Source organism: Camponotus vicinus, unplaced genomic scaffold, assembly GCF_025532165.1.
Source record: "Camponotus vicinus isolate PSW18456_S1 unplaced genomic scaffold, iyCamVici1.0 SCAF_5, whole genome shotgun sequence".
In the NCBI taxonomy this organism is placed as follows: domain Eukaryota; kingdom Metazoa; phylum Arthropoda; class Insecta; order Hymenoptera; family Formicidae; genus Camponotus; species Camponotus vicinus.
The window spans coordinates 5302419-5317963 of record NW_028141977.1 but is presented as its reverse complement, the minus strand read 5'-3'; the positions used below and the strand labels follow the sequence as shown (position 1 = coordinate 5317963).

The window sequence follows — 15545 nt, the reverse complement described above, 5'->3', positions numbered from 1 at the left end:
CCACCTCTCAAGTATTCGTGAGAAAAACGTGTTTAAAAATTAACGTGCTCGTTATGTACCGAACGGAAAAGACAGATTTTCAGGTAGTAAAAGATTTGAATCAGCGACATGCAGCGTACTAGTCATATGCCTCATGCGCTACACACACCGATACCTGCCTGGTGTTCCCCTTGTAAGGCTGCATCCCGATGAAGAAAGAAATAGCGGAACGGAATAGTAACGGAAAGGAAACTAGGTTGAAGGCTAACCAATCAGAATGATTCCGTTCAATTTCATTCCGCTTTTTGTAGCCGGGTTCCCCATGACAAACATTTTACGGAACGGAACGGAAACGGAATAGAAGACATAACCTATCCGTGAAATGTTAACGCAGCATATATTAATAATATATTATTTATTATATTATTTTACAATTATTTCATACGACATGGCAAGTATTCATTATATTTCATCTACCAACAAAGTGTTTAGGCCCTATGTATGCAATAGAGAAAATATTAAGCATAAATATTAAATATTAGAAATAGGAATTATTTTTAAATAATAAAATCAAAAAGACTCTGTGATATAGGATCTGATATCTGATTTCTATTCCTAATATTTAATATTTATGATTAATATTTTCTCTATTGTGCGAAGAGCCTTACGTATTTATAACAATATATATTTTAATTTTTAGGAACAATATAAGTGTGGATATTGCAAGTGGATATTAAAATCTGAACAACTTGCACAGCATTCTTGCTTTGCAAATAATCTAGACTCACTAGTAGTTGATAATGAAAAAACCGTTTTCATAAGAGGTAATATAAATTTCTCTAATATATTGTCTCAATAAATTGTATAGATTATTTTACTAATAAATAATTATTGCAGAAAAGGATGGGACTACCGAAGATAATATATGCGATAAAGATAAGCTGGATGAGGATCTCATCACAGCTGTAAAAAATAAACCTGCGTTATATGATTTTCGCTTACCATTGAAACAAAGAGGAAGAAAACAAAAGGATGACTTGTGGAATGAAGTTAGTGTGGATTTAAAAGGTAAATTTTAATCACATTAATCACATTAAGCTACATTAAGGCCGGTATTCATAGTCCGGTCTTACATTTAAGATCATCTTAAGAACTTATTCAACCAATCAAATAGCTACAATGCAGCTATTGATTGGTGGAATGAGAGCTTAAGATGATCTTAAATGTAAGACCGGACAATGAATACCAGCCTAAGGGACATGTTTATCTGTCTTTGTGTGTGTGTGTCTTTGCGTTTTATTTAGCACATTATTGCAGTGCTACAAATTATATGTCGTAGGCTCATATACACCGAGCGAAGCTGAGAAAAGGTGGAATTATCTAAAGGATTGTTATAGAAAGGCCAGAAATTTATATAAAAAACGACAAGCTCTTGAACAAAGAAGTGGCGCTGCTGGTATATCCAAATCTGAAACAATTATGCCATCCTTTCGTCATTATAATTTAATGACGTTCTTAAATGATACCTTAGAACATCGACAGTAAGTAGAATAATGATTACTGAATTAATAATGTTAATTACGATAATTATTTAACACTGATGTTATAATAATTTCTTAATATTTTTTTCAGAACTATAACTTCTTTAAGATTAGCAGATTCTCAAGCATTTACATCAAGCCAAGCGTCTATATCAACTATCAATGATTTCGATAATGTAGAATCAAATTTGAACGATAATACTTTGGAGTGTAGATCAGTTTCTCCATCTTCAGATTCTACTCCAATATTAGTAACATCAAAAAGTAAAATTTCTTTATTATATTTAGAAATATTAAATATAAACATTGAAGTATTAACTAATTCATGTATTGCTTTGTTAACAGGAAAGAAGAAATCTACACATTTTGATAAGTATGATGAGGCTCTTTATAGAAGCTTTAAACAAAAACAATGAATCAAGCCCGATTGATGGATTTGTACTACGTTTAGCTGAAGGTCTACGTAGACTTTCATATAGACAAAGATTAAAATTAGAAATAGAAATTTTAACAAAACTTTACGAAATTGAAGAGTCGGGAGAAGTTTAAAAAGAAGAGCATATGAGGATTCTCGTAAAAATTTTAATTTTTTTTTCTTTTATAGTTATTTTTCATTATTTTTGTTTATTTACTAAATAAGTACATAAAAGTTTTTTGTTTGAAAAATTAAAAGTATTTAAAAGTTTATGAAAGTATTTAAAAGTGTTTAAGTTTGTAAAAGATTTAAAAAGAACTTACCTTGAGATTAAAAATATTGATAGTATTGCTTATTAATTAAGATATAATGTGATATAGTGATAAGTAAAAAAGTCTGAGATAATTATAAGATGATATAAGACTGTTTTATATTAAAAGACTTTATACGTATATGTAATTAGATATTTATGAAGTATTCAAGAACAAATATTTATTTTAAAATAAAAATTTATTTAAAAATCATTTGTATAAGCTTTTGTCCATTGTTGTGTTATAGCTCCAGATGTATAAAAGTATTGCGCAAATAGATCTCTAACAGTACTTCCACGAAATGTATTGATTTCTTGTACAGGACTTTCGAAACTGCATAATGCTTGACAACAATTTATATCTTGTACAGAATATGATCTATATTCTATAGGAAAATTTAGATCTCTTTTCATTAAAAAGTTATGCAAACAGACAGTTGCTTGAACAATTAAAATTGCATTATTAACATTTGTTGCAATAGGCTTTTGAAAGATTCTCCATTTTGCTACTAAAATGCCAAAAGCGCATTCTACAACTCTCCGCGCACGACTTAATCTATAATTAAATACTTTTTTCTTAATATCTAAATTACACGATCGAGGATATGGACGCAACATATACGAAGTTAAAGCAAAAGCTTCGTCTCTGACTATAACATAGGGTAATGGTACACTGTTTTCTGAAAATAATCTTGGTTTTGGTAACTTAAAGTAATTATTTTGTAATTGATGCTTCAGTTCGCTGTCATGGAATATTCCTCCATCGCTTCGTCTGCCTTCAGCACCTATATCTACGATAGTAAAACAATAATTGGCATCAGCGAGTGCCATAAGTACAATGCTATGAGCATTTTTGTAATTATAATACGTTGATCCACTATGAGGTGGAGCCTAAAATTTGAAAAATGCAAAAATGAAGTTAAACTATTAATATACCAACTATTAATATAACAAAATAAATATTAATGTACAAATTTTATATACCTGAAGTACAACGTGTTTTCCGTCAATGGCACCAATGCAGTTTGGAAAATTCCACAATTTTTCAAACTCATTTGCTTTTTGTAGCCATACATTTTCTGAATTTTCAGGAAAAACTTTATCTTTTAAATTATTCCAAATAGCATGACATGTTTCAGACACAATTTTAGACACTGTATTTAGTCCAATTCGAAATGCAAATGAAATTGAGTGCATACTGTCGCCTGTTGCCAAATATCACCTCCAACCTCCAAATATATAAATTCAAAAAATATCAGTGAGGAAATAGTCAACAATGGAACTGTCAATGATAAAATCCATCATAATAATGGAACTGCCTTTAATATGACTGTCAACGATGGAATTGTCATTAATGATGGAGTTATTACCAATGGAACTGCCCATTATAACTGTGGATGATAGAATTATTGATGAGGTTATAGACAATGGAATCATTGATATGACTGTGGACAATGGAATCGTCAGCAATGGTGGAATCAGTGATGAAATTGTCGATAAGACAATCCATTGTGATAATGACATCGTCACCGATGAAACTGTTCATATGGGAATCCATCGTGATGATGAAATCATCATTGATGAGACACTAAATTCTGATACTTGCCTAACTGTGAATCGTCCATCTACACCTCCAAACTCTGAAAGAAGCAATTGTTTCCAAACACCTGTCAAAAATTTTCATGACCCTCGTTTTGTTGGTGCTATTAGAACGCCACATCTTGCCACGCCAAGGAAAGCTCGAAGAGCTTTGGAATTAGCGAAACGAACAATCGAAAAGCAGCGAAGGAAAATCAAAACGTTGCAGCAAGCCAAAATCAGATTAGTTGGTCGCATAACAACGATAAAAGGACTAATCAAACATTTAAAGCAGAAAGATCTATTATCCGAAACAACAGCTGAAAATTTAATGGTATCTCTTGGCAATGATAATAATTAATAATAATTAACTTAATTTAAATTAATTGAATTTGTTTAAAATTAATAAATTGTAAAAAGTATTGATCTATTAATTAGCTTGTAGAAAATTTGTAATAATTAATGTTTTAATTGTACAAAGATTAATCGATTTGTAAAAAGCTCCGATTTTTATATATCATGACTTTTTTATTTTTTATTCGTATATTTAAATTTATTAATTAATGTACATATAAGCTTCGATGTTTAATGTTAATACAATTTTTACTTTTAATTGTATATTTAGAGTGATTAATGTGAATAAAAGCTCTTATTTTTATACATCACGATCTTTTTTCTTTTTTTATTTGTACATTTAGGTTGAAGCTCCAACAGTATTAAATGAGATTTTGAAACGGAAAAAAGGTTCGAGAAAGAAATACCCTGCAGAACTAAGAGCTTTTACCCTTACGCTGTACTTCTACTCGCCCAAAGCGTACAAATATATACGTAAAACCTTCAAAAATTTTCTTCCAGACCTTTCAACAATCCGTAAGTGGTATTCGGTATTAGATGGTCGACCTGGATTCACTCACGAAGTTTTTGAAGCATTAAAATGTAAAGTTTCTAAGACAAAAACACCGATTTTCTGTAATTTAGTAATAGACGAAGTTGCGATTCGACAGGGCATAGTATATGATGGCAAACGATATTACGGACTTGTAGATTTAGGTATACATATGAGTAACGATACAGATGTTCCTCGACAAGCAACAAATGCATTAGTTTTTATGGTAGTCGCATTGAATGACCACTGGAAAGTTCCCGTTGGATATTTTTTGATCGATGCTCTAAATGGTAAAGAAAGAGCTAGTTTGTTAGAAAAATGTTTCGAATTTATTTATGAAACTGGAGTAATATTGCATTCGGTAACATTTGATGGTGCAATCGTTAATTTGAGCATGTGCACTGCTTTAGGTGCAAATTTTGAATTGGGAAAAAATTTTAAGCCGTACATTGTTAATAATATAACAAAAGAAAAAATTTTCTGCTTCTTAGATCCATGCCACATGCTCAAATTAGTGCGAAACACTCTAGGTGATAAATTAGAATTATATTATAAAGGCAAAAGTATTTATTGGCAAAATATTGTGTCCTTACAAAAATTACAGGAAACTGAAGGTTTAAAAGCTGTTACAAAGATAACAAAAAGGCACATTTTGTATAAGAATTCGAAAATGAATGTAAAATTGGCTGCCCAAACACTCAGTGATAGTGTTAGTGCAGCTTTGAAATTTTGCAATCAATACTTTCCTAATCAGTTTAAAAATGCAGAAGAAACTGCTTTATTTTGTTCTATATTTAATGATGCCTTCGACATATTAAATGTAAGATCAAAATTCTGTAAGAAAAAAAAGTGCAATATGCCTCTTACTAATGAAAATTATAATGAACTTAAGAATTACGCAGGGATTATTATAGAATATATAAAACAATTGCAATATTCTTCAAACGATTCGATTTTGAAAAGTAATCGAAAGACTGGCTTTTTGGGTTTTATCATTTGCTTAACAAATATGTTTGATTTATTTCATATATTAAAAGAAAAAGGACTAAAATATTTACTCACGTACAAAATAAACCAAGATCACTTGGAAACATTTTTTAGTGCCCTACGTAGCAGAGGAGGTTTCAACAACAACCCTAATGCCAAACAATTCGAAAGCAGTTATAAGCGCCTGCTTGTTAGGCATGAAATTGAAGCTTCTGAAAGAGGAAATTGCCTAATAGATGATGTGCAAATTTTATATGCATCATCAGCAAATAAATCAAATATAATAAGCGATGGTATATTCACGGAAGCCAATGATACGATATGTACTAATGTATTTGATCATGATTATTTGTCTACCTTATGGTCATTAAGTTCTTATATCGAAGATATGGTCAAATACATCAGTGGATTCGTAATTAGAAAGCTTTTACGAAGTAATATTTATGATATATGCTCTATTTTTTTAACTGCTAACTCTACTGATTCAATATTAATAACTTTAAAAAGTAGAGGAAAATTAATTTTTCCATCAGAAGATGTGATAAAAATAGCAAAAGTATGCGAAACTATTATTCGAGAAAACAGCCATATTATTTTTAAAACTAAAAATATTAAAAATATGTTAGTCATGAAATCATTTCAAACTGTTTGTCATTTAGTTTCTAATGATAATAAAATGACGGAACATATCATGCAACAAGATATTTTCAATAATCATAAGACTGAATTAATACAAAGTATTATTAAAATTTATATAAATTTGCGTTTATTTCACGAAGGAAAAAGTGCGACTGATATTAAGCAAAAAGATTTTATTAGACAAAAATATTCAAAATTAATACATTTTAAACACCAATAATATATACATATATCTCGAATGTTATTTGTTATTGTTTGTAAAAAATAAAGTTTATAATTATTTATCACTGTATGTACACTGTCCGACATTAATTATCACCTATTCAATCATTGTCAATTGTATCTCAATTAAAAATTACATTTCCAATTTCAAACGGCGCGGTGAGTGTGGAGCGTGACGTGGCGTCATCCGCGTTTGCGCATTGCGAGTATAGGTTAAAAGCTATCTTTCTCTCTCGTACCCAACTTAAACACAGATTTTTACCACGGAGAACAAAGCAATTCCCCTTCCAGGTATATATGTTCTATGATCGCCTAGCATTCAAATTCTCTCGGACTATCACTAACGGGGTACGCCTCCATCGTCAAACCCCACCCCAAACCATTATCGATCCTCCATTGAAGGTGGCAATAGGTTGAACGAAGTTCTGCTGAAAACGTTCCCCACGACGACGCCAAACTTGAAGACGTCTATCGTTACCGAAGAGGCAAAACCTACACTCGTCTGTGAACAAGACATTACTCTATCGCCGTGTACCCCATGGCAAATGTTGACGTGCGTAAGCTAAACGAGCTTGGCGATGTCTTACATTCAACATGGGAACACGGTTTGGATGTCTTGCTCGCAGTCCCGATTCACGATGACGATTTCTAATCGTTTGGTCTGAAATGTTACGCTGTCGTTGTCGATAACGTCGGTTGGGAAAGTGCCGAGCAATAGAATTTGCATGAACAAACGGTTCTCTCCGAACGTGCCGAATAATTCGTCGATCGTCCCGTGTGATAGTCACACGACGTCGACCTTGTCCAGGTCGGCGACTGTATGCCGCAGTTTCTTGATAACGCGTGTAGGCGCGATGCATAACGGACTGATTAACGCCCATCATGTTACTTACTTCGCCAAAACGGTAACCATCCTCGACGAGAGTCACTAGCCGAGCGACTTCGGGTTCTGATAAATGCCGTCTTGGCATGATTGAGAAAAAAAAGACTAAAAGTTTATTAAAAAATTTTCAATCTTTTTTGATAAAAAAAGGGTAGTTTTGAAAAAAACTGTTTTTAGGATCTTTGCAATTGTAAAAAAACTGTATACCCCAACCTGTTTCCCGTACTGAGTTTTTACGCATTCGAAAGGTTATTTGGTAAAAACGATATTTTTTAGCTTGCAAATCTTACAGTGATCCTAAAAACACAGACAATCCAACCTCCTCGTGGTACGCTTTGGGTAATGCTAATGGTGGCGGTCAAATTTGATAAAAAAATGAAAAAAAAGAATTTAGAAAAATTTTTTGAATTCTTTTTTTTTTTGGAAATTTCACGTGATGAATGTAAAATCGTAGAGGAAAAACAGGAAAAAAATGTTTTTTCCATGTCGATAATCATTAATTGATGTTTTAGAGTGATAAACGTGTTCCTTTAATTTTTTTCAAAAGTTTGATCATTCGGGAAAGAAAAACGAACCAACCGATTGCTTTGAAGTTTTACAGGGCTATTGGGGATACATTAAGCTTAAAAAAACTGAAAACATTAGCCTTTTTGTGATTATTTGCAAAAGTGCAGTAGCTTCACTGAAAAAGCAAAAAAAGTCTCTTTTTTGTACTTTTCTCAAACCAATGTGAGAGGTGAAAAAAAATTTTTTTCTTCAAACGCAATAAACAGTTCTTTTAGAGAATTTATTCAAGTTTTCAGAACCGTCCTTAGATTTCCTGTAGCGTTATTGGTTCATGAGATATCAGAGATTAAAGACAAAATGGTCACTTTTCACTCAATCGTTGATATCTCCGGAACAAATGGTCGTACAGAGTTCGTTCAAAAAGCAAATTAAAGCTAAATGATCAGGCTTTCTGACCCTGGTATTGAAAAAGTCCAAAAAAATTTTTTCAAGTCCGTGGATGCCTTGAAACAAAATTTCGAAAATTTTTGTTTCGGCATATTTCTTTTGTTTGCTCTTCGACGGAAGCTCCAAAAAATTTTCAATGTAAGGATTGTAAACTAGAGATTTCAAGCTTCAAAATGCTATTTTTTTCGTTTCTGTACGATCATTTCTGTACGATCATCTAGAAGTAACAGCGCTTCAAAAATGACCCAAAAAATTTTTTAAATTTTTTGTTCCTTTAATTTTTTTGAGTAGTGTATAATATATAAATGTAATTGCGAGACTACATATTTTTATATGTAAATATTTATTATTTACAATTAAAACGTATTAACAGGATGATGTACGGCATCAGACTAAATAAAAGGATAATGTAAAAATGAATGAAAGGCGTGTAGTTAAGAATATGTTAAATCAATAAATGTGTGTAATCAAATCAATATGTGTAATGTGGATGATGTGATGATAAGTGTATAGTAATGAAAAGGATGATCGATAAAGACGTTGAGGTCGGTAATAGGATTGTCACATCTCTTCGTGGTGTGCCGCCTTGACGGGGCGAAGGGGCTTACATTCTCGAAGCCCGGGAATGTACTGGTAGTCTTCGGACGCCAGGGTGACTCGTTGGATAGAGGGTGTAACTAAGAACATACCTTTCCCTCTGTAAGAGAAAATTCCTCTTTTTGGTAATTATGCATAAAAAGGGCCCACCTTCGCACAAATGTGTTATTGACGTATGTTGTGAAGATGTTATCCCTGATTAACATTCTGAAGGTTTTAGCCAGCGGTCGTTCTTTATTCAAAAGTTATTAACAAATAAATGTGAGAAATATTGACATAAAGATTCTACTTTATTTGTTCACCGATTTGCTTTATTTTTAAATATGTTATAGGGGAGATCTTCCCGAGTAATTTCGTATATATATATATATATAATATAGGTATATATATATATATATATATATATATATATATATATATAATATAGGTATATATATATATATATATATATATATATATATATATATATATAAGGGTCGGACTTAAATTGTTTTGGAAATATAGGCTGAAAAAGCATAAAAATAATAAATACAAAAATAAGGTAAATCTTCGGAAAACCCACCTATATGAAATAATGGGTAAGAATATCCAATTCCTACGTATTTTTACCTCCTGAACACGAATATGAAACTTAAAAGAAAACACATAATTGTTTCGAAAAAAAATGTAATTGTTAATTGCAAATTACATTTTTTCTTTCGAAACAATCATGTGTTTTCTTTACACCAATTGATTCCTCTTATTATTTTGTATATAAAAGTATTAAGGTAAGATAATCGAAAAATGAATATTTTACAAGATATTTTACGGTTTATATAAAATTAAGAAATCATTTCAAGCCTCATAACTCGGAAAGTACTTTTATATACAAAACAATGAGAGGAATCAATTGGTGTAAAGAAAAAACATAGTTGTTTTTAAAAAAAAATATGTAATTTGCAATTAACAATTACATATTTTTTCTTAAAAACAACTGTTTTTTTTTTACACCAATTGATTCCTCTCATTATTTTGCATATAAAAGTATTAAGGTAAGATAATCGAAAAATGAATATTTTACTAGATATTTTATGGTTTATGTAAAATTAAGAAATTATTTCAAGCCTTATAACTCGAAAAGTATTCAATGAAGAAATACTTTATTATAGTGTTTTGGAAAGCTCTCGAGATAAGCTATAAGAATACATAATAAAAAATAGGAGGTTCCATTTAAAAAATTAAAAGTAACCTACATTTTTGCTTATTACTTAATAATTATTGCGAATTTTGCAAAATGGTAGAGGACTTTTCTTCTTAGTTTGACCCAATCTATCATCACTTTTCGTTTGGTCCCTCACGAATCGGACACCCTGTATATACGAAATTACTCGGGAAGATCTCTCCTATAACATATTTAAAAATAAAGCAAATCGGAGAGGGGGCCCCTTTTATGCATAAATACTTTAATAACTTTTGAATAAAGAACGACCGCCGGCTAAAACCGTGAGAATATTAATTAGAGATATGACCTTGACAACATATGTCAATGACACATTTGTGCGAGGGTGGGCCCTTTTTATGCATAATTACCCTCTTTTTGCTGCTACCGGGTAGACACGAGTGAGTCCCGATTGCGCACATTCCCGATCGGACACGACGACATTTCCCGTTCGAACACAGACCCGATTGGATACAGTTCCGATCGGACACAGTCCCGATCAGACATAAACCTATGTGAAGTCGTACAATAATAGACCTCGTTTCGCATTGAAAGCACAGGGCGGTGTGAATTGAACTTCATTTCGCGTGTAAAGTAGCAAACCTATGTGGAGCCGTACAATAATAGACTTCGTTTCGCATTAAAAGTACAGGGCGAAAGCATGTGTCCGATCGGGAAATGTCGTGTCCGATCGGGAATGTGCGCAATTGGGACGACCCCGTAGACGAGTTTTTGTGAGGGTGATGTCTCCCCCTTATAATTCCGGAGGCATTCAGCGTATGCAGGGGCGATGCAGGTAATAGGGATAGGAATAAGGGGCACCCTTGAGGTCGTGATCGTCGCGGCGGGGGTCTACCTTCCCCTTGCTTAATAAAAAAAACGGAGGCGAGGACATGGGATAGGAGTCGGCGTTGCACGTTGGCGACAGGGAGCAATCGTTGGCAGATCGGGCGTAGCGGTGCTTCGCGATGGAAGTACCCTTTCGCAAATTGCTCCTACGTGGGAGCGAAGCTTGACCCCGCGATGGGGGTCTTGGGTATGATAAGGACCATCATATCGTGGACGCGGCATGGTGGAAAAGAGGGTTGTGCCTCACCCTCGGAAATTCGGAGGCACACTTGCATGGAGTCATTTGCTTCGCGTCACGGATGTCAAGTGACAGATCGATGACCCCGAGGCTGACATCGTCAGTAACAGGAGTCTGCATTCCTCCTCGTATAAAAAGGTGGATGCAGAAACACGGGCAGGGTAGATTAGGGTGACGGAACATAGTTCCTGATATCCACAAACAGGAGTGCGCCTTCCCCCTCATATAAAAATGCGGAGGCGTTCGATATCGTTGATGCGTTCACGATGGAATCATCACGGCTAAATGGCGTGACCTGACCGGTGGAGGGAGTACACGGAGCCGAGCGGTTCTCCAGTTCAAACTGGAGTTAAGGGACTGCCACATCCTTAGTAGTAAACGGGAGATACTTCCCCCCTCTCTGCTGGGGGAGAGGGCCCCCTTCGGGGGGAGCTTGGTCTAGGTGGCGACACCTGCCAACACAGGTGTCCGTCTAGTGGGGGCCTGCCTTACTCCACTATAAAACAAGTGAAGGCACACGCAATTGCAGTGGTACCCCAATGTACAGAATGGGTACGAGAACTGCTTTAGAGTTTTTGCCTCCAGCAAAGGAGGGCCCGAGAAAGGGATAGAGAGACCCGAAAGGGTTTTCTTATCTATCGCTCCTAAAAGTGGGAGGCACTTTCCCGAGGCATACCACCTTGTCACGGTGAGAAACCCTGGGTGATCTTGCGATCCGCTGTGGTAGTACCGAGGGTCTAACCCTCGGCAAGGCCGGCGGGGAGGATCATTTGCTAAGAGGATGCCATGGCATCCGGCTTTGCCCAGGGAGCAATCTTGCTCCCAAAGGGTTATTGAGACCCAATGTCGGTAGGGAATTGGTGACCCCGACTGCAAACGCTCGACTGCACGGAGCCGATAGTGGAGAGTTTCTACTCTCCCTTCGTGCCGGGGTTGCGGGTGCTCCCACTGGGAGGGTTATGGGGTTTTTGGGCTCGTGTCTTCGGGTGGCATACGGAGATGACGCACCTTGTGTTTGAGGGCGACGCCCCTTTCAGGGCGTGCGTCCCGGCATGGGGTGTGCCGGATCCGTAGTGGGGGGGATGTGGATACTGGTCCTTCCTGCGTTTGCGGGAGCATCCATAGCTGGATGTCACCTCGGCGCGGGGTGGAAGTGGCGTCCCACAAGGGGGAGAGCTTTCACCGTCTGGTAAATGGCCTGGAACGTGATCCCAGTGGAGTGGCCTTCACTTGGACACAGTACAATTGGACACGTTGCAAATGGACACGTTACAATTAGACACAAAACTTTGCACACGGTTCAATTGGGCACCGTTCAGTTGCGCACCGTTTAAGTTCACACCGTTCATTTGGACACAGAAATATACGCACTGTTTATTTGCACACCGTTCAGTTGCACACCGCACATTTGGACACAGAAATATACGCACTATTTATTTGCACACCGTTCAGTTGCACACCGTTCGTTTGCACATCGTTCATTTGTACACAGAAAAATGCGCACCGTTTATTTGCACACCGTTCGTTCACACACCGTTCATTTGTACACAGAAAGATGCGCACCGTTTATTTGCACACCGTTCAGTTGCGCACCGTTCAATTGCGCACCGTTCGTTTGCACACCGTTCAGTTGCGCACCGTTTGTTTGCACACCGCTAAGTTGCACACTGTTTTAATAATTTAAATTTATATAGAATTTAATACAATTTAATACAATTAAAAAATATCACAAATGTATATGTACACACACACACACACACGCGCGCGCGGGGGATGCAAGGGGGGTCTTTGGCCCCCCTCCCGCAACTACCCCGCCGGGCGGCAAGGCACCTCGCTTTATAACTTACAGCATATATTCATTGTGATTGAACTCTTCGCAATGCGTCCCCTACCGGCGGGGTGGTTGCGGGAGAGGGGCCGAAGGCCTCTAACATATCAAAGCAAATGGTGTGGAACTGAACGGTATGCAAACGAACGGTGCGCAATTGAACGGTGCGCATCTTTCTGTGTACAAATGAACGGTGTGCAAATAAACGGTGCGCATCTTTCTGTGTACAAATGAATGATGTGCAAACGAACGGTGCGCAACTGAACGGTATGCAAACGAACGGTACGCAATTGAACGGTGCGCAAACGAACGGTGCGCAACTGAACGGTGTGCAAATAAACGGTGCGCATCTTTCTGTGTACAAAGGAACGGTGCGCAACTGAACGGTGTGCAAATAAACGGTGCGCATCTTTCTGTGTACAAAGGAACGGTGTGCAAATGAACGGTGTGCAAATAAACGATGCGCATCTTTCTGTATACAAATGAACGGTGCAAATAAACGGTGCGCATCTTTCTGTGTACAAATGAACGGTGTGCAAACGAACGGTGCGCAACTGAACGGTGTGCAAACGAACGGTGTGCAACTGAACGGTGTGGAAATAAACAGTGCGTATATTTCTGTGTCCAAATGAACTTAAACGGTGCGCAACTGAACGGTGCCCAATTGAACCGTGTGCAAAGTTTTGTGTCTAATTGTAACGTGTCCATTTGCAACGTGTCCAATTGTATTGTGTCCAAGTGCACCGTCCCCGTCCCAGGGTATGCGCTAGATAGGAAAAGCGACGGGCCGGCAGATTACGTCCACAGATATCTGGACAACCGGATTTATCTGGACTATCGGCTTGGTTCGCACTAAGCCACTCGGATATATTCCGCGCTCAGGTCGGTGCGACGGAGGAAGCTTGACGGGTACTAAAGGGGAGGGGTAACCCTCCCCCTGTTCTATCTATTGGGCCAGCCGCCAAGGCCGCTCGGACATATTCCGAGGTCTGGATCTGGCGGCGAGAGTTAGGTACCCGGTGGTTGTCCGCGACCGTTTCTCCTTCCGAAGCATCCATCGGAACGGCGCATGCCCCCAGATCCGGAGTGATGACCGGTGCGGAGACGGTTGGCTGCCACGGTGGGTAAGACGAGGCCGGGAAGCGGCGAACCTCGTCCTAACCGTTTGTGGGGCTCTCCGGGTGGCGCCATCCGCAGCGGTTTCACTACGGTCGGAAGTAGGGGACACCCGAAAGTCCATGGGGGCGTCAAAACCGCCATGGCTAAATAAGGGGCTGGAGCCCAGTGCCGGGGATGTTCATCCCCCGGCCCGAGGCATATGTCGACCCCCCGGGGGAACTCGGGACCCGGTCGGAAGTGTTGCCAGTCATGATTCAGGACACTCTCGGTCGGTGAAAGGGTATACCCGGTCGGCGGAGCCGCTGCGGGGCGTGGGATGAAACAGAAATGGAGCATACTATTTCTAACACTCACGCAGCAATAACAACTCAACAAAAAATAATAAGGACGAGGGGGAGAGAACGGGAGGCAAGTCTAACCAGACTCCTTCCTTCCGGTTGACTAGATCAACCGGGAAGGGATTCAACAGAACCCTTGCTGGAGGCAGTAGGGCGGGACCATACGAGGTCCTTGATACTGCCAATAAGGTCCCTGCCGGAAAAACCTTGACAAGCTCGCACTTGACAAGGTGATTAACATGGAGGAAGCTAACATCTAGCCAATATCCAGCTGGATGGAGAGCCGAAACCAGAAGGAGTGAAAATCCGCTCCCGAGCACGAGTGGAGTGGAGCATGCGCCCACTCCCGTGACAGGGGCCATGGCTAGCGAATCGCAGAGTGGGAACATTTCTCCCACATATGTGCAAATGCTAGCGGGCGCAAATCTCTCCCACCAACGAAAGAGCGACGAGGACATAGACGACAGCTTTCTCGAAGGAAATGGGGACGAGGAAATAGACGTCCTTTCGGAAGAACACGATGAGCCTCCCTACAGCGGAGGAAAAGAGGGGAAAAGGAAGGCCACCCACTACAGGGGAGTACGTGAGGATCCGACATAAGGGTGGAAGAAACTATTCAAAGAAAGGGAGAGGAAGATCCCCCCTCTGTAACCCCTAAAACGGGCAAACACACAAGAGGGAGAAAAATCTCGTAAAAAGAAAAAGAAGGGGAAAAAAGGAAAGAACGGAGGCCAAGGCCCCCCCTACAGCGGGGCCGCAGTCGGCTCCGAAGGGAAAAGGAGGGGCAACGTCCTCTTAACCCCAGAAGAGTCAGCCCAGCCCTAGGGTTCGTCGAAGGCCTCCGTCGGCGATCACTCCTGCTAAGGAAGGGTAATTCACCGCAGAACCCACCCTCCTGCCTCTCCTCAATGGAGAAAAGGAGGCGTGGTCCCAAGTGATGGGGCAAAAGGCCCGCAACAAGGGTGCGGCCAAATAACAGACGAG

The 15545-nt window shown here is 38.3% G+C and overlaps 1 protein-coding gene and 1 pseudogene across 1 annotated transcript; both read left to right on the top strand.

The window, feature by feature from the left end:
• The first annotated feature begins 286 nt into the window (after positions 1–286).
• On the top strand, positions 287–2436 carry LOC145971933 (uncharacterized). The gene is made up of 6 exons (XM_083100034.1): positions 287–430; positions 680–803; positions 877–1047; positions 1319–1520; positions 1612–1784; positions 1866–2436. The coding sequence occupies exons 1-6, from the start codon at positions 362–364 to the stop codon at positions 1934–1936; spliced, it is 810 nt and encodes a 269-aa protein (XP_082956160.1). The 5' UTR covers positions 287–361; the 3' UTR covers positions 1937–2436.
• Positions 2437–3496: 1060 nt separating this feature from the next.
• On the top strand, positions 3497–4398 carry LOC145971792 (uncharacterized; annotated as a pseudogene).
• Positions 4399–15545: the final 11147 nt, after the last annotated feature.

Bases quoted from the DNA above. Each gene is read 5' to 3' on its own strand.
- LOC145971933 (XM_083100034.1), top strand. From the start codon at position 362: ATGTTAACGCAGCATATATTAATAATATATTATTTATTATATTATTTT. The intron at 431-679 runs GCAAGTATTCAT...TTTAATTTTTAG, and splicing joins CAATTATTTCATACGACATG to GAACAATATAAGTGTGGATA. The intron at 1,521-1,611 runs GTAAGTAGAATA...TATTTTTTTCAG, and splicing joins GATACCTTAGAACATCGACA to AACTATAACTTCTTTAAGAT.